Source organism: Eumetopias jubatus, unplaced genomic scaffold, assembly GCF_037043125.1.
Source record: "Eumetopias jubatus isolate StellerSeaLion01/CBP00866 unplaced genomic scaffold, mEumJub1_p1.0 scaffold_8, whole genome shotgun sequence".
Taxonomy (NCBI): Eukaryota; Metazoa; Chordata; class Mammalia; order Carnivora; family Otariidae; genus Eumetopias; species Eumetopias jubatus.
The window spans coordinates 101,327,838-101,353,872 of NW_028274814.1; the positions used below are offsets into that span (position 1 = coordinate 101,327,838).

At 36.0% G+C, this 26,035-nt stretch overlaps 1 protein-coding gene across 2 annotated transcripts in view; it reads left to right on the top strand.

Annotated features, from left to right (window-relative positions):
* Positions 1-26,035, top strand: part of ZDHHC17 (zDHHC palmitoyltransferase 17) — a 93,214-nt gene that overhangs the window by 59,630 nt on the left and 7,549 nt on the right. Inside the window, exons 9-14 of one of the 2 annotated variants that reach the window (XM_028105480.2) lie at positions 9,373-9,515; positions 11,237-11,337; positions 18,837-18,961; positions 20,037-20,099; positions 22,812-22,905; positions 23,960-24,043. In XM_028105480.2, the coding sequence (XP_027961281.1) occupies positions 9,373-9,515; positions 11,237-11,337; positions 18,837-18,961; positions 20,037-20,099; positions 22,812-22,905; positions 23,960-24,043 (610 nt within the window). The remainder of the gene's footprint in view (positions 1-9,372; positions 9,516-11,236; positions 11,338-18,836; positions 18,962-20,036; positions 20,100-22,811; positions 22,906-23,959; positions 24,044-26,035) is intronic. The other variant, XM_028105481.2, reaches the window with a different exon arrangement.

Here is a 26,035-nt window from a genome sequence, read left to right on the forward strand (position 1 = left end):
CTCAGGATCCTGGGATTGAGCCCTACATCCGGCTTCCTGCTCGGCAGGAGGCCTGCTTCTCCCTCTCCCACTCCCTCTGCTTGTGTTCCTGCTCTGCTATCTCTCTTTGTCAAATAAATAAATAAAATCTTAAAAAAAAAAAGAATGTTATACTGTCCTTCTGTGTCTCTAACTACAGTCTTTAGCTTAAAATCTAATTTGTCTGATATAAGAATTGCTACCCCAGCTTTCTTTTGAGGTCCGCTGGCATGGAAGATGGATCTCCATCCCTTCCCTTTCAGTCTGGATGTATCTTTAGGTTCAAAATGAGTCTCTTGTAGACAGCATATGGATGGTTCCTGTCTTTTTATCCATTCTGCAACCCTGTGCCATTTTACGGGAGCATTTAGGCCGTTCACATTGAGAGTGATTATTGAAAGATACAAATTTACTGTCATCATGTTTCCTGTGAAGTCCTTGTTTCTATAGATTGTCTCTGTAAATTTCTGTTCTGTATCACTCTTGGGGTCTTTCTCCTTATATAGAACCCCTCTTAATATTTCTTGCAGGGTTGGCTTAGTGGTCACATATTCTTTCAGTTTCTGCTGCTCTTGGAAGCTCTGCATCTCTCCATCCATTCTAAGTGACAGCCTTGCCAGATAAAGTATCCTTGGCTGCATATTCTTCTCATTTAGTACCCTGAATATGTCTTGCCAGACCTTTATGGCTTGCCAGGTCTCTGTGGATAGGTGTGACGTTATTCTGATGATGATCCTCCCTCTGTACGTAAGGAATCTCTTCCCCCTAACTGCCCTTAAGATGGTTTCCTTGGTTTGAAGATTTGCGAGTTTTACTATTACATGCCAGAGCGTAGGCCTATTTTCCTTGATTTTGGGAGGGGTCCTCTCTGCCTCTAGGACACAAATGTTTGTTTCATCCCCCAGATTAGGGGAGTTCTCAGCTACAGTATACTCAAATATATCTGCTAGTCCTCTCTCTCTCTCTCCATCCCCTCAGAGATCCCAATAATTCTGACATTGGAACGTTTCATGGCATCACTTATTTCTCTGATTCTGTTTTCATGGATTTTGAATTGTTTCTCCCAGGCCTCTTCTTTTTCCCTCTTTTCTATCAATTGGTCTTCTCGATCACTAATTCGTTCTGCCTCGCTTACCCTAGCTGTTAGAGTATCTAGATTGGATTGGATCTCATTGATAGCATTTTTAAGTTCTGCCAGTTCAGCTTTCATTTCTGCCCTTAGAGACTATGTTGCCATTAATCGATTTCTCCATTTTAGCTATTGTCTTCATAACTGCCACCCTGAAGTCCATTTCCGACATCTTGGTTATATCTGTATCCGTTTGTCAATCTGCGGCAGAAGTCACAGTATCTGAGTCTTTCCTGTTTTGGGGGTTCCTCCTCCTAGTCATTCTGTTGAGGGGTGGTTGATGGAATGTACAGAATCCAAATTAGTGATCATGACCCAAGCAAGATGTACCTGTTTTCTAGGGACCTTAGGGTTGCTGGCCTCTTGTTATCCCAGCCTGTTTTTTGGGGTGGGGGGGGCCTTGCTGCGCAGTTACTCAGGCAACCCTGTTTGGCTAGAGTTGCCCTGCCCCCTGTGGTGGGGGGATGGCTTAGTGAAAAACAGTTTTTGGGGGCTTTTGTTCTCTGGAGGCTTTCCCTGGCAGCTTTCCGTGTCTCTTCCGAGAGTCAGAGCAGAAAAGATCGTTTCCAACCCTCTGCCTCAGAGCAGAGAGATCACAGTCTGTTCTTCAGTGAGCTCTCCAGGTCACACTATCTCAGTTTCTGTCTGTGCTGCTATAAACTGCAGCATCCTGGGTTGTGTGCCCCCCAGCAGGGCTCCCAGTCCTCACCTCCAGGTCGGGGCTCAGGGGGGCACATCTCTGCCTTTTGTTTCTAAAATCACCAGCCGCCCCCAGTTGATGCGCGCGGCCCTGCTGCTCCAGGTTTCAGTCTGGGGGGCTACCCTAAAGTCCTTTCCCCGCCACTACAGGTCTGCGAATCTGTGCCCTGTCCCCAGTGTGGGAGGCTGTCTCTTACCGGCAGTGCTGGATCCCCACAGCTCCCTCCCCCTTTCGTTTATCATCTGATAGCTGCCTGGGGAATCACAGCTCCCTGCTTCATACCTTGAAACTAACCGCCTGAGATACGCTGTTTGTAGAGATCCAGAGATACCGTCTTACATCTCAGGCTGATTTCCTGGGTGTTCAGAGTGGTCTGGTAGATATCCAGCTCATTTCAGGGGACCAGTTGGAATAGGGTCCCCTACTCCTCCACCATCTTTTCTCTATTTTACATTTTTAAAAATTACTAAATAAAAATATACAATGGTTGGGTGCCTTTTGAAATTAAGTATTTGTAATTATATAGGCTATTCTCTTTTCATCTCATTTGAAATATTTAAATCATAAACATGACTTAATTTGCTAATCTGTAAGGTATGTTCTGTATTTAAAACTAAACAAGAAATAGTCACACCTAGGATTCAGTAGTATTTTACTAAAAATAAGTCATCCCAATGGGGGAAAAGTATTTTTGGACAGTGCTAGTAGATAGATGTGGAGGGAATCTTAATTTTAGAAAACTATTTTAAAAGCGCTTGGATTTTTAAGGTTAGAAAGTTTTAGACATGGGGGAGGGGCAGAGGGAGAGAGAGAGAGTGCCTCCTAAATAAATGCTTAATAATGTTAGGAAATCTCTAAATTGTATTTTTCAACACTTAAAAACCCACAATCCCTCTTGTTAACTGTGGAAATCTCACATATTTTCTTCTTTAATATTTATTGATTATGTGAAAATAAATCTGGGAAGATGGAGTAGCTGTACTTTTCCTATTCGTTCACACTAAGCACAACTGAAAAACTTGGACATTATGTACAAAACAAATGTAGGAAAATTCTGGGAGATGGAAAGAAGAAGGCAGATTGGCTAGGTAGCTCAGGACCTGAAAAATGTGTTCCCTTTTTTGCCTCATATATCCCAAAAACAGAGCTGACAAAGCCAACAACCTAGAATCACAAATGGGTACAGACAAAAAGGGCTCCAATAAAATCCTGTTCTCTGGCCAGAGAACCACAAAAGAGACAGGTTAGCAAGATAGAGACTTTTAGAAGATAACTTTCTACCACAGCCAAATATTGCAGAAAAAACTGTGGCCCCACCTTGAATCACACCAGCAGAGGCCTAGACTTCCACCCTTACCAGGCTGTAATGAGGTGCTCCAACTCTTTCCTGGGGTGGTGTCAGAGAAGCTTTAAATAGGGATTTGGGACTTTTATCCCCACTGGCTGTTAGTGAGGTCCCATCCCTGCTCTATGAGGGAAGACCACATAGGACACAATAATGAGGCACTCCTAACCTTCCTAGCCAGGGAGGTATCAGTAGAGGTATAATGGGGAGCTGGAAGTTCCACCTTTGCCCAACGGTAATGAGGAGTCCCCTCCTCAGGTGTCATTAAAGTCCAAGTTGAGGTCTGAACTTCCACCCTACCTGGCAGTAATGAGTAAGTGCTTCACTCCCCTCGTTCTGCCAAGCTACAGCAGAGGAATCCATCTAAAAGAAAAGGTTTGAAGAAGATCCAGTGTTTCATTATACCCCAAATGTCCAGTTTTCAGATGAAAATCTCTCATCATACCAGGGACCAAGATGATGTGAAACTGATGAAATGAGAATCAAATAGACGCCAACAAAATGATTACAGAAATATTAGAATTATCTGACAAAAGATTTTAAAGCGGCCACTATGCAAAGGCTTCAATGAGTAATTATGAACATGCTTGAAATAAATGAAAAGTAGTCTCAGCAATGAAGTAGAAATACAGAAATAGAATATACAGAAGAACCAAATGGGAATTTTAAAACTGAAAATTAGAATAAAATTTACAAAACTCAGTGAATGGGCTCAACAGCAGAGTAGAGGGGACAGAGGAAAGAATCAGTCACCCTGAAGCTAGAACAACAAAAATTAGACATTCTGAACAACAAAAGGAAATAAATTGAAAAAATGAACGAGCCTAAGAGTTATAACAGAATATCTAACATTGATATGATTAGGGTTCCAGAAAAAGAGGAGAGGGAGGGTGGAGCTAAAAAAGTACCCAAAAGATACAGTGGTCCATGAAATCCCCAAATTTGACAAAAGACCAACCTCCAGATTAAGAAGTGGAACATACCCTAAACAGAATAAACTCAAAGAAATCCTGCCTGAACACATCATAGTCAAACTTGTGGAAACCAAAGACTAAACAATAAAATTCTTGAAATCCCCTTACCAGTAGGAGTGAAACAGTTCAAATGACAGTGAGTTTCTCATCAGAAACCAGAGAATCCAGAAGAAACTGGCACATTTTCCAAGTGCTGAATGGAAAGAACTGTCAACCCAGAATCCAGTATCCAGTAAAAATATCTTTCAAGAATAAAGGAGAAATCAGTACATTCTCAGATAAAGGAAAATTAAGAGAATTTGTTGCCAGCAGACCTACCCTAGAAGAATGTCTAAGAGATATTCGCTAAACAGAAAGGAAACGATAAAAGGAAAAATCTTGGAACATCAGATCATAGTAAACAAATTTATGGGTAAATGCAGTAGACTTCTCATCTTATGCCTTCCAAATTATGCTTGGCAGTTGGAGCAAAAATTATAATATTGTTTGATGTGTCTCTAAATGTAGGTATACATGTGAGGCAATTTATAATATAAATGGGAGGGCAGAGGGACATAAAGGCAGGTAAGATTTCTACACTTCATTTGAACTGGTAAAATGATACCAGTGTGATACGTTATGTTTATATAATATTTAGAGTAACCACTAAAAAAGCTGTTCAGAGGGATAAACTGGAAAACACTGTAGATAAAATAGAATTCTAAAAAGCTTTCCAGTTACCCACAAGAAGGCAGGAAAAAGAAAGCAGAGAAACTAAAACAGAAGAAGAAAACAAAAAATAAAATTATAGACCTAACATGTCAATCATCACATTAAATTAAAATATTCTAATATACCAAGAAAAAGACAGTTATTGGCTCTGTGTATTATAAAGCATAATGCAACTATATACTGTCTATAAGAAACTCACTTCATGTGTAAGAATATCGGCAAATAGCTTATATAGGTAAGTAACAGATTGGAAGCAGTATGTGTTAGCCTGATACCAAAACCACTCAAAGACAGTACAAAACAAAGGACTATAAACAAATATCCCTCATGAATATACAGTTGACCCTTGAAGACACAGGTTTGTATTTGGTAAATACAATATTGAAATGTATTTTCTCTTCCTTATGATTTTCTTAACATTTCCTTTTCTCTAGTTTTACTATAAGACTACAGTATATAATACATATAACATACAAAATATGTTCAGTCAACTGTTTGTGTTACTGCCAAAGCTTCCAGTGAAAATAGTAGGCTATTAGTAGTTGAATTTTTGGGGAGTCAAGTTATATGCAGGTTTTTGATTGCAAGGGGTTGGTACCCCTAACCCCTGTTACTCAAGGGTCAACTGTACACTTAAAAATTTTTAACAAAATACTAACAAATAGAAATCATCATTACATAAAAGGAATTATGCACTATGACCAAATTGGGTTTATTACAGGAATGCAAGGCTCATTTAAATATTCAAAATTATTCAGTGTAATCTACCATATTAACAAGAAAAATCTCATGATTATATCAATGCAGAAAAAAGCATTTGATAAAGATCAGTATCCATTTATGGTAAAACTCTCAGAAAAATAGGAATAGAGGAGAATTTCCTGAACTTTATAAAGAGCATTTCTAAAACCTTCAACTAACATCATACTTTATGGTGAAAGACTGATTTCCCCCTAAGGTCAAGAACAAGATTGGGGCGCCTGGGTGGCTCAGTTGTTAAGCGTCTGCCTTTGTCTCGGGTCATGATCCTGGGTTCCTGGGATCGAGCCCCACGTCGAGCCCCACGTCGAGCCCCACATCGAGCCCCACGTCGAGCTCCCTGCTCAGCGGGAAGCCTGCTTCTCCCTCTCCCTCACTTGTGTTCCCTCTCTCACTGTGTCTCTCTCTGTCAAATAAATAAATAACATCTTTAAAAAAAACAAACAAACAAGGCAAGGATATCCCTTTTACTGTTCCTATTCAACTTAGTGCTGCAAGTCCCGACCACACAGAGACTCTAAATGCTGGAAGTTCTAGCTAGTGAAATAAAGCAAGAAAAGGAAGTTAAAAGGCATATAGTTCAGAAAGGAAAAAATAATAAAATTGTCCCTATTTGTGGTTGACATGATTGTCTGTATCCCAAGGGATCTACAAAATAAACTCCTAGAACTAATAAATGAGTTTAGCAAGTCACAGGATATTTTATTTTATTTTTATATACTTGGCAATAAACATGTGAACACCAGAATTACTACAATATTACTTACAGCTGCTCAAAAAAAAATCAGAATACTTAGGTATAAATCTAACCAGACATGTAAAGTTACTTGTATACTGAAAATTTTTTAAAATGTCAATGAAAGAAATCAAAGATGATCTACATAAATGGAGAGACATGCTGTGTTCATGAAATGGAAGACTCAACATAGTGCCCCAATTGTTATACAAATTTAATGCAATTAAATAAAAATTCCGGTAAGATTTGTTTGTATAGCCAAGATTATTCTAAAATTTGTATGGAAAGGCAATGGATCAAGAATGGCTAAAACAGTTTTGAAAAAAAAAATCATCCTGTGCAATTTTAAGACCTGCCATGTAGCTACAGTAATCAAGAATGTGTGGTATTGGAGGAACGAATTCCTAGATCACTGGAACAAAATAGAGAACCCAGCAATAGAATCACACAGATATATGCCTACTGACTTACAGAAGTACAAATATAGTTCAGTGGAAGAGAAACAGCCTTTTCAACAAATGATGTTGGCACATTTGGACCTGCATAAGCAAAAAAATAATAAATAAACCTCTACTCAAACCTCACACTGTATAAAAAAGTTAACTCAAAATGAGTCACAGACTTAAATGTAAAACTATAAAACTTTTAGGAAAAAACAAATCATCAGAATCTGGGGCTATACAAAGAAACTTGACATGAAATGTATGATCCATGAAGGTAAAAACTAATCAATTAGACTTCATCAAAATGAAAAACTTTTGTCCAATGAGAGACTCTGTTAATTAGGATGAAAAGACAAACTGCAGACTGGGATAAAATATTTGCTAACCATATATCCCAATAAAGGACTAATTTCCAGAATGTATGAAGAATTTTTCAGAACTAACAGTGAAAAAGTCAAACAACCCAGTTAGAAAAATGGGTTAAAGAGATATTTCACCAAAAAGATATAAAAATGGCAGATAAGCACATGAAAAGCTGTTCAACATCATTAGTCATTAGGGAAATGCAAATTACTATAAAATTCTTTCAAACTTATTATATATTTGAAAATTTCCATAATAAAATTCAAGAAAAAATAGATTGTTCATATCTACAGTAGCAGCACATCACCATTACATCTCTTTTTTTTAAACATCTTTATGGTATGTATCATAAATACATGTGTTAAATAATATTTTGAAAAAAAAAAAAAAAAAATCACTCCAGAAGCCCACGCATAGGTATTTATCCAAGTGAAATGAACTATGTTCACACAAAAACCTGTGTGCAAATGTTTATAATGGCTTTATTCACAGTCTTCAAATTTGGAAACAACCCTAATCCTTTAGCTGGAGATGGGTAAATAAACTGTGATACATCCTATAATAGAATACTAGTTAACATTAAAAAGGAACAAACTGCTGATACACCCAAGAGCGTGAGTGAATGTCAAATGCATTGTCTAAGTGAAAGAAGCCAGACTTAAAATTAAAAGACTGCATCAGTTTGATTCCATTTATAAGACATTCCTGCAAAGCAAAAAATACAGGGGCAGAGATTAGTGTTTGTTAGGGGCTGGGACTGGGAACACAGGATATTTCAGGGCTTGATAGAACTGTTCTGTGTCTTGATTTTCATGCTGACAAAACAGTGTATGTTAATCAAAAATCAGAGAACTCTGCCCCAAAGAGGGTGAATTTTACTATATGTAAATTGTATCTTTATTTTTAATAATGAAAAAATGTGGCTATTGCTGAGGGAGAAAAAGCATCTTAACTAAAAACAAGGCAAATTACAGATAATTTTAGAAAATACTTTTCCAGTGACCTGCCTTCTCTCCCACCAATACCCACCCTTTACCAATACACTTTGTCCTCCCAGTTATAAATCTTCTCTAATGTCTTGATACAAAATTCATGCATACTTGAGATGAAAAAAACAGATCAGCAGGGTTAGTTAGTTTACTACAGCATAAAATTAAACTCTGAAGTTATGTTTAATTGTTTTTCAAGTTAAAATTGGGCACCATTCAGAAAATGAATTACAGTGGTTAAGTTGGGAAAGACATGGCCATTTATATGAAAAAGTATTTCGCTGAAAGCCAACAGTATAGGAGGGGTGCTAAAAAAATGTAGTATCTTAGCCTTTAGAAAGGTAAATAAGGAGAAAAGTAATGTTTATACTCTGAGCTTTGTTAGATCACAGCTGGAAGATCTTACATTGTTCTGTTAAGGTACCTCCAGAGACTTGGTAGCTGCCTGTCAGTTTGTGAGGGGCTGCTATGTGGAGGAGGTGGTAGATTTTACTTTGTGTTGCTCTGAAGATATAACTGTGATAGATGTTATAAGGAAGTAGATATAGATAGGTTTTCTAACAACCTACAAAGGACAGACTTTGTAACAACTAGATCAGTACAACAATGAAATGGAAGTACCTCCAGAGTATTAAGCACTGTGCTTTGATATGTGTTTAGAGGCACATAATCTTCATTCTTTGGACTCTGGGACCCTTTAGATTGTTTGATTTTTATTTTCTATCTCATTTTAAGATTTTAGTTTACTGTTTTTATGTATCATTCAAAGTGTTTTCTTCAGGCTAAGCATCCTCACGCTTCTTTATCTGATGTAGCTCTTAGAACTTGAAGTCGTTCTGGGTTCTTATCTCTCTAGTTATCAATGGCCCTGTTAATGGGGTAGTATCATCATGAACTATTTTCTAGTTTATCCATGCATTGGCAGGTGGTACTGCTGTCTTTTGTATCTGAATATCTAGATCCACTCCTATAACTTAGATTCTCATTTTCCACAATTTTACTGAAGTACTTGTAAATTGTCTATTTAATGCCTGTCTGTAGAAGACTGAGACTAGCACCTTGAATAGTACCTGTGCATAGTAGGCGTATTTGAATGAATGAATTTCACTCTCTGTTGCATGTTTTCACAAAGATAACAGTGGTTCACATTCAGATTACTTGAAACATGCAAACTTTCTAACTGATTTTTTTTTTTTTTTGTACAGGAATTTCGGCAGAAAGTAATGTTAGGAACTCCATTCCTAGTTATTTGGCTGGTTGGGTTTATAGCAGACCTAAATATTGATTCTTGGCTCATTAAAGGGCTAATGTATGGTGGCGTTTGGGCTACAGTACAATTTCTTTCAAAGTAAGTATGTTGTTTTTAACCATATTTTTAACTGCATGAAAGGATATAATTTGGACCCTGCTATGTAAAATTAATGTTTTGTATGTTTAGAACACTGCCTTTAGGTAATATGTTTCATTTTAATTTAATGTTAAAGAATTTTGGCAGACTTATATCTGAAATCTTTTAAGTTTTTTAATGTTGAAATTCTTTTTTTTCTTTTTCTTTTTTTATTTAAATTCAATTAGCCAACATATAGTACATCATTAGTTTTAGATGTAGAGTTCAGTAATACATCAGTTGCATTTAACACCCAGTGCTCATCACATCACGTGCCCTCCTTAATGCCCATCAGGCAATTACTCCATCCTCCCCCCCTTCCCCTCCAGCAATCCCAAGTCAAACAGAGAAAGACAATTATCATGTGGTTTCACTCATATGTGGAATATAAGAAACAGCACAGAGGATCATAGGGGAAGGGAGGGAAAACCGAATAGGAAGAAATCAGAGAGGGAGACAAACCATGAGAGACCCATAACTATAGGAAAGAAACTGAAATGTTGAAATTCCCCAGGTACTTTCATTGACCAAAGTCTAACATAATTTTTAAGGCTAAAATACAATTTTAAAACATTTCAGTAGAAGTAGACTTGAGTTCGTTCAACTCTAACTGCCATATGCATATTATTTATTTCTAGGTAATTATAATGGTTGAGGTTACCTTTCCATAGGAATTATATTTTCTTTGGTCATAAATAATGTGCAAGAAAGAGGTTTGATTTTAGTACTACGGTAGAGAGAGTCTGAACATATGCAGTAAGGCTCAGCCTTTGTATTTTCTCCTCCCTCATTTTTCTTTAAAACACTGTGATCTTTCCCTTTCTTCCTATCCTTAGATCTCATTTCTTTAAGTTGCCCATTCAGCAAACCTAGGCAGTTGTCTATGATCTAGAACTTTCCACGTAATCTCCATTTCTTTATACTTTGTTTTCACGTGAATTGTGAAAAAGGAGTTGTGAAAATAATTCACAGAGATGAGGATGACTGGTAATACACTAATGTGTTAACTGTCGGGAAGAGGCTTAATTCTAGGTAATGAATCTCATTGTAGTGTTTCTAGGAGCTCCAAGGGATCCCATAAATAGGAAGACTTCCTACTTAGTCTACATGGATAGGTGATCCTGCTTATGTTTAATAAAATTCATTAATACATATTTTTCCCCCAGTTCTAAATTCTGTACATCATGACCTTCAGTTCCATTACACTGGCCAGTTCATTCTATTTGAAAGCTGTACTAAAAGCTTAACAAGAGTGTGTAGGTAAGGAGAAATAATGGAACATAAAAACTTGAGGATTGCTTTGACTTGTTTGTCAAAATTATAATGAGTCTTTGGTGAATAATATGCTGAGTGATAGAGTTACTAAATATACTAAAGCGAATTATTGATTTAAGAGTATAGGAATAGACTGAAATTCTGAGGTTGAAAAGTACATAGAATAGAATAGAATTCCATTTCTCGGCAAATTAGGAGCTTCAGAATCTTGCTGACTGATTCAGCTGTGCCCTCATTTGTTATTGATTACCATGAAAAATGGTCTTGGTATTTAAGCATCCTGGATTTCTGGATTTTGGTTAAACCAGAGTTTACTATATGGAATGTGTGTAATTTTCATTTAAGTAATTGTTCATTTTTATAAAGAAATATAGAGCTCAAATTTTATAAAAACTTGTATTTTGCAGATCCTTTTTTGATCATTCAATGCATAGTGCATTGCCCCTTGGAATATATTTGGCAACCAAATTCTGGATGTATGTAACGTGGTTCTTCTGGTTTTGGAATGATATCCTTTGGTTATAAAGGTCGTATCTAAAGCAATTTTTGTTTGTTATTTAAATGAATGTTTTATACTGATTTAACATTAGGACTGAACTACTTATGATTTGCTGCAGTAAAACAGTATTTCTAGGAAAATACTAATTGTGAACCAAAGTAAATATTGTTTTAAAATGTTTCATATTTAATCGTTTGCTTTTGAAAGCTGCTTTTAATGACTACATCAGTAATAATAATAGTAGCTATTATTTATTGAGTGTTTAAAGGGCATTTTCGTAAATACTCATTTGTACTCATTTAGTACACATTCTATATATTAATATTTTTATCTCCACATTTTATAGATGAGAAAATTTAGGCTTAAATAGGCTAAGCTGTTATCCTTGCCCAAGGCCACATAGCTAGTCTCTGGTAAGGCTGGGATAGAAACACACACTAGTCTGATTCAACAACACCTATTCGAAACCTTTTTTACTAAACTATGATTTTCATGTTTTAGTATCAAACTATTTTCTCTAAATACTTTCTTAATATCACAACCTTTTATTTTTTTGTGGTTGGTAACAGTTAATTTTCTCTTTTGCATCATGAAAAGCATGCAGTACTGTATCTTCAAATATTTGCTGATTATTTCAGTGTAGTATGCTTTTAAAAAGTAATAATTTGAAATTGTAAACGTGTGTGTGCATGTGTGTATCAAAGAAATAAGACCAATGTCAACTTTTGATATTTTTATGTAGAAGCAGCTCTATCAGTAACAGTCTGTTTTATTAAAATAAAGGCACATGTTTCACAAATGTCTGTTAATAAATCATTTTTTAAAACATTACCATAAAAAATATGATAGGTTTTAAATGGAATGCAGTTTTTGTTGACTTATGACTGTTCTGAACAATTTTTTTTTTTTAAAGATTTTATTTATTTGACAGAGAGAGACACAGTGAGAGAGGGAACACAAGCAGGGGAAGTGGGAGAGGGAGAAGCAGGCTTCCCTCCGAGCAGGGAGCCTGATGTGGGGCTTGATCCCAGGACCCTGGGATCATGACCTGAGCCGAAGGCAGACGCTTAACGACTGAGCCACCCAGGCGCCCCTGTTCTGAACAATTTTAATTAATACCTAGTTTCACTTCACAGTCTTGCATGTTATAGCACTGTGTTCTTTTTATTGTCTTGTGTTTTAAACAAAAAGTATTGAAAAACAAAATGCTTATTTTGAGACTGAGGCACAGAATTGTGGCTATACCTGTCATTCTTACATTTTTATATCATTATATGATTACTTTCAGAAAGTATAGTGCTTAAAAAATATCTCCTTAGCATAAGTTTCTTTTGAAATATTTCGATGTGGCAGTTTTTGCTAGCTCATTCTGCCTTGTACTAAACTTTGGTATAAAAATTGTTCTTCAAGGGTTTATTAAACATTAGAATTTGTCTTATTGGAACATTTAGTCTAGGTAAAACAGATCTGCTTATTTTTGTTACCTCATCTATTTTAAATTTATAAAAAGCACTGACCTCTGAAATGACATTAGTATTCCAGACATATTTTCTCATTTTGTTTCCTAAATTGGACAGTAAATTTTATATCATGAAAAAAGTCAGATTCGTATCTCAAAATAATTTTAGACTGTTGCTCTTCTCTTAATCTATTGTGCATTTAAGTGGAGAAAAGTAGGAAAATTAGTAAATTACAAATAATGAAAACATGCCAGAGAGTTTTTATGTAGTCTGACTTGAATTTTTTCCTTTTCTTTCTTCCTTATTTGGAGGTAGAATAAAATAGCTGTGCAAGTTTCCAAAGCGAGTTGAGAATGTAAGAAGTAGATTTTGAAAGGAAGGTCAGCACAATCAAGCAATTTAACTTGCCCTATTTGAATAATTATGTCATTAGAATAGATTGGCATATAGTTCATTTTTTAGATGCACTGAACAAATTGTATGTATTTAATTTTTCAAATAAAAATTGTAGTATGAGAATACAAAGTTTTTATACTTATCTGTAAAGGAGTGATGATCATAGTACTGTCTCACAGAATTCTTGAGAAGATGAATGTAATAAAACTTAGGACACACCTGACGTAAAAAATGTTAAATAAGTGTGTGTTACTATCTTATCCATGACTTTTGGGATCATTGTGTCCACATAGGCTTTAAGTGTGCATTTACGATTTCTTTTATTTGAATGTTTGTGTATGTGTGTATGCTGCTCATGGAATGTGGAATGAAATCACAAATAACTTTAAATTCTGATAATAAAAAAAAAGCTTTACGCTTTTCTGTGTTATAAAAGAACCAGATCTCTATGCCGTATGTGATTTTAGAACTATATTTTTTTGTTTTTCAGTATTAAACTTTGAGGCCAGAGATAAGAGCTCAGGAAACCTATATAGGAAGGGAACAGAAAGAGCCCAGAATAATTTATAATGGAAGCACAAAGGATGTTAGACAGGAAAGAGTCAGAAGGTTCATGATATAAGATAAGGGAGTTAAAAATGGCAGCTCTTCTCAGGGACTCTCTCTTGTTGACCTCATCCTCTTTGCTGTTGATTCTACCACTTTCCTCATGCGACTCATGACTACATATGTAATTAAAACTGATTAGACCAGTTGTGAAAAATAGAGTTACAGTCAATTTTCATTATATGTGGTAATTATGTTCTATGAAGTTGCTGCAAACATTGAATTAGCAAATACTAAACCTGTTGCTCCTAGGAGAAAAAGAAATGCAAACCTCTGGTCATAACATTTTTGTGAGCCAATCAGTACATAACCGTGGTTTTATATGTGTTTCTGTATAAATATCAGATTTAATATTTATCATTGATTGATTGACATTGAATTCACAGCCAGCTTGCATTATAACCCGTGCCTGAACAAAGCGTATCTAACACACCTATTTTCTCTGTAAGGCACATCACAGCCCTCTTGTGTTAGGAACATTAAGATAACACTTCAGCACCACCCTAGGAGACCATTTTAAATAGCACAATTGCCAACAAAAAGCACAAATAGGCAAAAAGTGTGGCACAGAAGAGACCATGAAAAGATACTCGTTTACAGTATGAGAGCTAGAACAAGTAGGCAGACTTCTCTTGTTCAGCTCGGCTGGCATTGTGTACCTAGGGTGACTCATAGTTTTTGCTACTTTGCATATATCCATGGATGACTGTAAAAGCACTGTGAGTATTGATTTTGGGGTTACAAATAAATTTTAGCAAGTAGGCATGAGGATCAATTGTATAAACTTTATTTTAGTTTCTCATAATAGGATACCCAACTTACGTGTTTTGTGGTGTAATGAATTTTATATTGATATAAATTATTTGTCCTAACAAGTAAGTTCTTATTCTTTTCTACTGTTCATTAATTATTATCTTGTATATACCTTACATTTATTCAGTGCTTTTTGGTTTATAGTTCTTTCAGATCTATTGTTTGACTTGGTTCTCAAAGCAATTCTTTGAGATTAGAAAAACAAACCACATAAATCCTAATCCTGTTCTCTGACTGATGGAAATGTTGAGGTTCAGAGAAGTTGTATGTCTTGCCCAAAGTCACATAGATAGGTAATTATCAAGAGTCTTGCCCAGCTTTTTGATCTGATAACAGTGTATCTTCAAATGTCTTATTTTATACTCTGAACATAATTTTAAGTTTTTAAACCTTCCTGAAAAGCAACATGTAGAAAAAGCTTTAAAAATACCCTGAGTCATTCATAAGTAAATCATCAGAGATAAGATCTAAAATTTATTTACAAAGTTGTTTGCCATAGTACTATTTATAGTAGGGAAAAAGTGGAAACAACCTGAGTATCCATCCTGAATGGGGAATAGTTGTTACCAATTAGCTATGTGTAGTATGGGATAAAATAGCCATTACAGTGCTTTTCTAAGACTTAATGTGGGCTTATACTTAAGATGTAATAAGTGAAAAAATATGTTAGGCTATTAGAAATTTTATGTCTAAAAATAAATTAGTTTTCAGTCAGGTTTTAAGTTAAATTAAGCTTAAACTAAAGATGGATATAAAGAACTTCTGGAAGCTGGGATGATTATGTATATAAAAATGAAGACATTGCTAAATTATCATTTTCACCATCTTCTCCTATACATTTTCCTCTTAAGCATTTTTTTCCTGCCGTTTACTGTTAGGACTTTTTCAGTTTGGGGGGGGGGTTTGGTATCTTTTCCAGTTTTCTTATAATATTCTCTAAGCTTTTTAATACCTGTCTTCAGGTGTCCAGTCACTACGTCTGTGAATTCTGAAAATATTGTTGTAAATATTCTTGTATATCATTTGTGTGTGTGTGTGTGTGTGTGTGTGCGCGCGTGCATGTGTGTGTGCGCGCGCGTGCATGTGCAGGTGTTTCTGAAGTCATTAAAGATAATCTCTAATTTATTAATGTGTATTTGAGTACTGTGTATAATGAATGATGTGAGGGCCAGCGTGTGTCTATCTTCCTTTTTGCTTATTAGGGAACTCATTGCTCCGGTATACCCTTTCTTCACTCAGTTGCAGTATCAACCTTGATATTTATCAGTTTTCCTGTACTCTATTCAGTTTATTGATCTCTGCTGTCTCAGTACTATTTTATTACTATAGCTTTCTCCTTCCTTCCTCGCGTCCTTCCTTCCTTCCTAACTTCTTAATTTCCTAGCTTCCTTCCTCTCTCCCTTCCTCCTTTTCTTCTAGTACAGATAACAGACAGTGTTATGTCAGTTGTAGGTGTACAAATGATGCAGTGATTCTGTATATTACACAGTGCTCACCATAGGTGTATTCTTCATCCCTTTCTCCTATTTCACCCATCCTCCCCCCCCCCCCCCCCGCCCCACCTCTCCCCTAAAGCTTTAGTCTTCAATCATGATATCTGGTAGGCCAAGTTTCCCAGCTTCTTTGTTTCTCAGGAATATTTTAGCTTTTTTGGCACTTTGTTCTTTTCAGATTTTTTGGAATTAGCTTTTTAAGTTCTGTGAGAAGCCTGATGCAATTTTGATTGAAATTCTATTTAAGTTGAAGAATAATTTGATGTTTAGATCTTTGCCATTACAAAGTAACATAGACTGGTTAGCTTACACAAAGAAATTGACTTTCTCACAGTTCTGGATAAGGATGCCGGCATGATAACGTTCAGGCGAGGATTCTTTTCCTCTCCTGTAGCCACCTCCTCCCTGTGTCCCACATAGCAGGGGGAGAGAGTGAGATTTCTTTCTTCCTCTTAAATCTTACACAGTCACAATCCTGTTGGATTAGGGTCCTACCCTTATGACCTCATTTAACCTTAATTACCACCTAGAGACTCCATTTCCAGAAATAGTCACATTAGAGGTTAGAGCTTCTATGAATTTGGGTGGGGGGGTTAGGGAGTGGGACATGATTCAGTCCACAGCAGAGGGCCAGGTGGGACTGATGAGAATTCTGACTTTATCTTCTCATCTGCATTTTCCATACTGTTCGTACAAGTGGAGGTGGGATTAACAACTACCCCAGGCAGCTTGCCTTACCAGAGTTGTCTTTTCTTGACCTCCAGTTGAACTTTATGGTAGAGTGTGGCTTGTCCCCTTTCTGAAGTTGTTGCTGGTATTTTGCAGACAGTTGATTCATTTGATTTGCTATTTTTGTTTTGTTTTTTTGGGTATTGTGGTTAAGTTAGAGCTGCAGTTCACAGCAAGCATCAAAATAACATCCAAGTAGATTAAAGAGTTAAATGTAAAAAAGGATTCCATAAACATTTAAATGAAAACATTGATGACACATACTTCTTCTTTATCTAATTGGAGGACTATTTAAACATAAAAACAAATACAAATTAAGACAAAATAAGGTTTCTTTTGCTTCTAAAATTGACAACTCTTCTTTGCTCAAAGCTGATGAAAATGTAGTAGTCAAGCAATATGTGATGTTAGTGGGATTTTAAATTGGTGTATCTTTCTGGAAATAATCTGACAGTACAAAAATATACATCAAGCCTTAAGTATGGTCATACCCAAAGATGTTGTTCTCATAATATCTAAGGACCCAGTATCTTCTGCTGAGTGCATTGGAGAGGCAGGATAGCACAGGTAAAAAGAGCCTGGATTTTAATAGCTGCTCTACCTTTAATTTAGTCTGCCACTTTGGACTATTTAGTTAACTTCTGTCTCAGGTTTGTCATCTGTAACATGGGGATAGAGTTTTTGTGCAGATTAAATGGCATATAGTTGATTAATAGGTGTTGTTTTACTGATGTTCATAAAAACACTATGATCTCAATTATTAAAAATGCAGAATACCAAGTATAAAAGAAATTGTCCCTGGGTTGTAGAGGTATTGTTTTTGCCTTTATACTTTTTAGTGTTTTCTGATTTATAGGGGGAAGAAAGGTTGTTTTAAACCTTTACAAAAAACAACCATGCCATTTGTGGAGAGTTTGTAAATTTTTGTTTGTAAATTTAAAAAATTAACTGGTGTGACCTATTACTAAAGCTAAGTTCAAATTACCATTTAAAGATATCTAATCTCTTTACCTTTAAAGATCAAGCAAAGAAATTCTGTAAGTTCATCTGATATTTAGTTGTTGAATATCCTATGCCTTTTAAATCTGTAGTCATTTCTTGAGCTGCTGTTTAGCCCCCTTGCAAATTTAATCCGGGCTTTAAGAACCTGAGCTATTTACATGTTAGCACCTTTTCAAACTTAGAGTGTATAAAGGTCCTGCTCCTGAAAAATACCAGAGTTCAGTATTCTTTGCATGTACATTTTACCCAGCTTTATTCTCAAGAGATTTTTAGCTGTTGATAATTGTACCTGCATAAAGTCTTGAAAATAGTATTTGAGTATTTCAGATATTTTGTGCCTCAGAAATGTGTTGCTCTAGCAACATTATTTTTCTTAGTGTTAAGTAGTTTTTGATTCCTCATTTATATTTATAAAGCCTAGTGCATTTCTTATATTTTCATTAGGTAGAAAAAATGTTAACATAGAAACTTCTGTTTAAAGCAAGTTTATGAATATTTTTCTAAAATTAGGGTCAATTTGAATGTATCCAAAAAGGCAATGGAGAGAATTTAAAAGCAGTCTTTTTTAAATACCTAGGTGTGGTATCTTAAGTGGTGGATATATAAAGACTTTAATGCATATAGATAAAGCAATATGTTAATAACTTTGAACATGAGAAGTCCCTTCATTTTTGATCAGAAGAAATAATGATCATTTAAAAATAATGTATTCACTGAATTTTTAATGCATTACTGACTTTTTTAAAGTGTCAGAAAGCTTATCCTACATGATTTAAAGTTTGTAAAGAAATCACATTTTTACTTTCTATATTCAGTTATGAATATTTAGAAGCATATTTATTTTGATGTAATAATAGATAAATCAACTTGTATTTTTTTCTTGGTGTTCCCGTGTGTGTGTGTGTGTGTGTGTGTGTCGGTGTGTGTGATAAAATTTTACAGATTATAAGTTTACCTATGATAGTAACTCATTTATCATTGCTTCTTTAGATTCCTTAACTTCAGGTACATCTCAACTTTTTATTTATCCATCTTCCATTCCTTGCCAATAGTGTTGCACTTTTCTACAATTTTGGAAAATCTTGGAAATCAGATCCAGGGATTATTAAAGCTACAGAAGAACAAAAGAAAAAGGTAGCAAGATAGAATCTAACTAGTTATATGTGTTTAATTGCCAAATTATCAGTATTTATACCAGATATTAGAGTACGAAGAAAGAAACTATCTTTTAGAACATAAAGAAGTTTCAAACCAAATTGAGATTATGCATAGTTGTTGCTCACCCTTGGTACTCCTGAATGCCTATCCTTACACTTTCATGACATTTTAAAATTTCATGTTTCTCTCCTGTATAAGAACTGTGATTGCTTTGAGGGATGAGTACAGCATTTTAAACATCTATGAAAACCCTCAGCAAATAATATGAATTCAGTAAGTGTTTATTAAATGACTGGAAGGTCAGTAAACTAGTTGATAGTTCAGATATTATGTTTCAATAACATATTTATGTGTGTGTTCAATAACAAATATATGTGTGTGTGTATATATATGTAAAATCCAGGGCCTCCCTTATCTAAAGCCCAGGTACTTTAGGAAACGAAATTTACAACCCTAAGGTGTCCTATAAGTAGAGAATTAGATTAGACTGGAGGCAGTTAAACTATGTTAAGAGCTATTTTATCCAGTCTCCGAAAACAAAACAAATCCTGATGAATTATTACTGTCCACAATAAACTAAAACAGTAGCAAATTCAATTCTTAGGGTCTAATCCCCCCTTTTCTAGCCCGCATAGAGATTGCTATCCTTATGTTTACCGTATTCTTCAGACATTACTACTAATTGGTTTGCTAGGTTTTCTTAGTCATAATCCAGTTCGGAAGATTAAGTTCTTTACTGAACTTAAGTTTATTTTCATGTCTTAGTCATCAAAACCTATACAGACCAGTTCTTAGGGTAGGTAACTTAGTTTTATTTTCAGAGGAGTATTCCCCTAAGTTTAGAGTTGCATTTTCATATACCCAAGAAATAAAATTTCTATATTCATATTATAATAAAATAGCAGAAGTAACTAAAAGATTTTATTCTGAGCAGAAAACATTGGTTAATTAAAAATGAACATCATGTTTATTGATTCATATTGATGGCACTATAGTTGGTGAACATTGTTCAGTTTTGAATAAAATATATATATATATTTTTAATTCACAGACAATAGTTGAACTTGCAGAGACAGGAAGTCTGGACCTCAGTATATTCTGCAGTACCTGTTTGGTAGTATTTTTTTTCTTTATTCTACCCTCTCTCCTCTTCGCATAGCAGTGGCATAGCATAGAAGGGGTGGGGAACAATAACACTTTCTTCTGCTGAGCACATTTCATGCCCTCCCCACCCCCCCACCCCCCCCCACCCCCCCGGCGACATTCCTTTTAGACCATAGTGTAAGGAGAAAGATGGTAAAAAGATGTCTCCTCCCAATGTGCTTGTTCCCCCGATGGTGGACCTTGACTGTACTTCTGATTCAACGTACCATTCTTTCGTATTCATCCTTAATCTCTTTTTCTTTTTTAATATAACTCAACAAAGAAAAAACTAAGTAATAAAATATTTAAAAATCAAAGGTTCATTATGCTTCCCTAATATTGTTTTCCTAGGCATTTTAAGAAAAAATTTTCTTATATTTAGAGGTCACATTGGGAAAATCTGTTAGCTAACTTAAGACAGCATGGACTCTAAAATGGTTCGGTTTGAGTAGTTACCTCTTTGTCTTAGAGGATTTATGGAACTTTGAGCACTATTATATCATTGATATTAAAAGTTGTCATCTTCAGGACATAAAAAAGGTATAAATGAAATTAAATAGCATTTACTTATGGAATCAGGTATAGTAATACATTATTTGTGTTATTATAGATAGCAAATTTCTACAGAATAATACTGTTTTGTGTTTTAATTATTTTCTGCTAATTTTTATAATTAGTTCTTGAAAAAATATATAGGTCGCCACAGTGTTAAACCATGTTTTCCTACATGGAAATAATCCCTAAATCATCCATGAAACTAAATGTCCTTTTATACTTTTAAGTTATACACTATCACTGAACTAATGTCTTAACATGTAAATAACAACAAGAGAATTGACTTAGTTTGGGATCCTGGAATAAGTCTTTGAAATGGAGCTCTTAACTCTACAGATTGTTTAAGTTGTTCCACCTAACATTCCATTCCTTAACCAAACAGTTACAATTTTGAATATTCAAAATGTATAATGCTTTACTTTTGGTAGCAACTTTAAGGTGCTGACTAGATTCTTTTGAATTTTCAAGCATTCTTTAAAAAGGTTTTTGTTTCTGTGCTTTACAAATGGTTAATTTACAGGATTGGCACCCTAATGTTCAGAACAGTTTTGTATTCTGCTGTTCTCTGGACATATTATTCCATTCCACAAAGCCAAGTATGCATTGCTGATATGTTTGCCATGCGGCAAACAAATTCTTTATAGAGTCACTCAGTATGGTTTCACTGTTAAATAAATATCCGATGGCAAGAACAAGACTTTTTATCATTCTAGCATAAATGTTTTATTATATTATTGTAAGCCGTGTACTTCTGGATAGATAATTCGGTGTTGTAAAGAAAAGAGCATATCCAATTATAAAATAATTCAAATTGGCAGAGGTATTTGTCATTATGTGGGTATCCTTCCCTTTGATAAAAAGACAGGTCCCTAAGAAGCCATATGTAAATCAGAATTTCCTAAAAATGAATTACTCTGTAAGTGAACCGAGGAGCCTCTCATGCTCAGGAGCCTTGTGTCAATCTTTGTTGAGAATTCACTGACAAGTATTGCCCAAAGGGCAAGTATAGTTGAGGGTTGGAAGTGGAGATAAGATTTGTTTAATACATCCTTCTTCTTTCTCCTAAATAAATGTAGTTTCCTATCTGTGGTAAAGAATAAGTGACCCTTTAAAGAGCCCACAGATCATTTTAGTATGTGTAAGGACTGCATAGTCAACCTGTGCTTTTTCTTAGTGCCTCAGAATGATATATAACCTTATACAAACTGGTGGAGAAACGGCATTGCTTTTATTGAAACACCAATGAAGGATGTTATAAATTTTGTTTCTGGCATGGGTTAATAACTAGCTCTTGTCGTGTATCCAGCATTAGGACGAGCACCCCTTCAAAGATCAATAATGAGTTCTTTATTCACTTGGCTGATTCAGAGTAATATAGAGTGAAACATTTCTCAACACCTAAAACAGTAAGGCATCATAAACATGAATTCTTTATTGCCTGTCAGGAGCTGAATAATGAATATATTTTATGTTTTTGAAGTAATAGGGACTACCTAAATTTGCTAAGCATGGTGTACTTTCTTAGATGGGTCATGAAGTTCAGCAGAGATGTTGTACCTTAATCTGAGATTTCAGGAGCCAGGGAAAGAGAAAGATGTGTGTACACTTACTGGTTTTTGTTGGATTTGTTACCTTTGGGAAGACATTTTATTAATGATTTTGAATTTTAAAAGCTGCTGTTATTCACTTCTAATTTGGCCTTCCTTTTACTAAGGAACAATTTCATTTCGTTAAACAAGAACCAGTATCATGACCATTAATCACAATAACTTTTCATTTAGAAGCCTGGAGAGTGATGTTTTTATTATTCAGAGACTTGAGGGGTGTGAATTAAATACAGTACCATTCATCACAACAGCAAATTGGTCTTTGAGTCTTAATTAGTTTTGTAAAGTGATGGTTCTACCCCACTCTTAGGCATTTATATTCCACAGTAGGCTTGTCCTTTTTATCTTTTGTGTTGCAGTTAAAATCTCATTTAACAAAACAGTAGTGGTTTTTGTTTTATTTTATGCCTCTGGAAATATAGTTTTGTTTTCTTCATAATTGTATTTTGAGAAAATCAGTGTTCAGCTTTCCTTTCTTCGGTGTAGTGCCTTTCGTAATCTTTTAAAATGCTTATTAACAGATACGGAAACCAGTGAGGTCCAAACATTGTGGTGTGTGCAACCGCTGCATAGCAAAATTTGATCATCATTGCCCATGGGTGGGTAACTGTGTAGGTAAGTTTTATTAATAATTTCTAAGTGCATTGTTCATTTAAGTTATTCTAGATAACTAATGAAGTACAGTATTAAAGTAGATGGTAGAAACTTCATTCCTACACTCTACTATAGCCCTGCCCCCAGTTAATCTTCTGGTTGACAAACAGCAACTCAGTTGTGAGAAAGAGAGGGGGGAAAGTTATAAAATCAGTGTCTAGAAAAGATTGACATTTCTCTATCATTTCTTTCTGGTGCCTGTTCTTTCCTGTTTTCTTTATTGGATAATAGTGGAATCAATAAGGATGCAGAGACAGTATTGCTTTTTAGTTAAAGTGGAAAAAGTTAAGGCAATAAAAATATTTGGAAGAATGTTGTGTACAGAAGCAGAGAGGAACGACAGATAAAAACTCTATATACCTTAGTGTTCAAGAGTGGTGTGGTCTGAGGAGGTGAACTAAGTGGTCTGAGAGATGACCCTGGGTTTTTATGAGGTGACAACAGGGAAACATGGCAGAGATTGCATGACTGTTGGGGAGAAGCCTTTAAAAAGTTGGATTATAAAGTTTATAAAAGTAAAGATAAAATAGGTTATTTTAAACCTCACAAAGCAAACAGTAGGTTAAAAACTCAAAGTTGTGATTCATTTGGTTCATTGGGATGTGACTTCAGAATCAATGTCATTGCAGTCATCACATTTTTGTAGTTATAAACATTCTTATTTTAAGACTTCTTTTTAAAAACATTTTTTTATTTGAGAGAGAGAGAGAGAGAGAGCACAAGTGGGGGGAGGAGAGGGAGAAGCAGGGAGCCGGATGTGGGACTCAATTCCAGGACCCTGAGATTGTGACCTGAGCGGAAGGCAGACACTTAACTGACTGAGCCACCCAGGCACCCTTATTTTAAGACTTATTAAAACATTTATTTTCCTGAAGAACATTTTATAAAATAAATAATGTTTATCATTATTGTCCAGATTGTATCATTCATGGCATTCCTTTACCCCCATCCCCAAAAGGCGCATTTCCAGTTGTTTTTTCTTAGCTGAAAAAATTGCTTCTGTGTTGTTCTTTAGGTGCAGGCAACCATAGATACTTTATGGGCTACCTATTCTTCTTGCTTTTTATGATCTGCTGGATGATTTATGGTTGTATTTCTTGTGAGTACAGTTAGCTTTTTACTTTCTTAAATGTGTGCTTTTGCTTACCATATTAACAAAATATGATAACGACAAGTCTTTTAACTAAAAATTATGGTCTGGGGCACCTTATTGCAATGAAGCATAAAGAAAAGAACAGATGTAGAACTGTAAATGTGTTCAACATACAGTATAAGCAACAGAATTATCAGTTAGCTATGTTTTAATATGTGTGTCCTTTGATGGTTTAATAGGCTTTGAAATGCTTCTGGGTAAAATACACCAACATTTTTCACATCACATGCTTGCTTTACTCTAGTAGCTTACAGATTTTGTGACTATGCTAGTTGCTCTTTAGTATCAAACAGCTGGGAAAATGCAGTTAACTTCGCACAGAACTTGAAATATTTCAAAAAGTAAGGTGTAATTATTGCCTATTAGTATTAAAAGGTGTTAGAAGATACTTTTTTAGGAATAAGTTGTCATTCACTTGATCATATGGGTATGAGGGCAATGATGGATTTTTATGCATTGAGAACATGATTTGAGAAGAGTTTAAATGAAGGTATTAGTTACAATGCTTCAGGGCTTGGTGGTACTTAGCATGAATATGTATTAAATCCTGACTTAAAAATAAGTTGTGGAAGGATGATTTCCTAGCCCTCCTGTTTTCAGACATATTAAAAATAATGTCTGTTATTGCCCTAATGAAAAAGGCTACTTTCTGAAATACAGATTAAGAGAGAGAAAGATTTGGTCAAAGATCTTAACTTAGTTTCTGGCCCAACAAACCTGAGGAAGCACATGGGCCTGCTAACAACAGTAGTTCCCGCTAACAGCCAAAGTTCTTGCTAACAGTAGTTCCCGCTAACAGCGGAAGTTCCTGCTAACAGCCGAAGTTCTCGCTAACAGCCGTGGTTCCCACTAACATCCATAATTCCCGCTAATAGCCGTAGTTCTTGCTAACAGTAGTTCCCACTAACAGCCGAAGTTCTCGCTAACAGCCGAAGTTCCCGCTAACAGCCGAAGTTCTCGCTAACAGCCATAGTTCCCGCTAACAGCCATAGTTCCCGCTAACAGCCGAAGTTCCCGCTAACGCCCAAGTTCTTGGCTAACAGTAGTTCCCGCTAATAGCCGTAGTTTCCGCTAACAGCCATAGTTCTCGCTAACAGCCATAGTTCTCGCTAACAGCCGTGGTTCCCACTAACATCCATAATTCCCGCTAATAGCCGTAGTTCTTGCTAACAGTAGTTCCCACTAACAGCCGAAGTTCTCGCTAACAGCCGTAGTTCCCGCTAACAGCCGAAGTTCCTGCTAACGGCCGAAGTTCTTGCTAACAGTAGTTCCCACTAACAGCCGTAGTTCCCGCTAATGGCCATAGTTCCCGCTAGCGGCCGTAGTTCCCGCTAGCGGCCGTAGTTCCCGCTAACAGCCGAAGTTCCCGCTAACAGCCGAAGTTCCCGCTAACAACAGTAGTTCCCGCTAACAGCCATAGCTACCACTAACGGCCTGAGTTCCCGCTAATAGCTGAAGTTCTCGCTAACAGCCGTGGTTCCCACTAACATCCATAATCCCCACTAATAGCCGTAGTTCTTGCTAACAGTAGTTCCCGCTAACAGCCGAAGTTCTCGCTAACGGCCGTAGTTCCCGCTAACGGCCGAAGTTCCTGCTAACGGCCGAAGTTCTTGCTAACAGTAGTTCCCACTAACAGCCGTAGTTCCCGCTAATGGCCATAGTTCCCGCTAGTGGCCGTAGTTCCCGCTAACAGCCGAAGTTCCTGCTAACGGCCGAAGTTCTTGCTAACAGTAGTTCCCACTAACAGCCGAAGTTCCTGCTAACGGCCGTAGTTCCTGCTAACGGCCGTAGTTCCTGCTAACGGCCGAAGTTCCCGCTAACGGCCGAAGTTCCCGCTAACGGCCGAAATTCCCGCTAACAACAGTAGTTCCCACTAACGGCCGAAGTTCCCACTCACTAACGGCCGAAGTTCCCGCTAACGCCCGTAGTTCCTGCTAA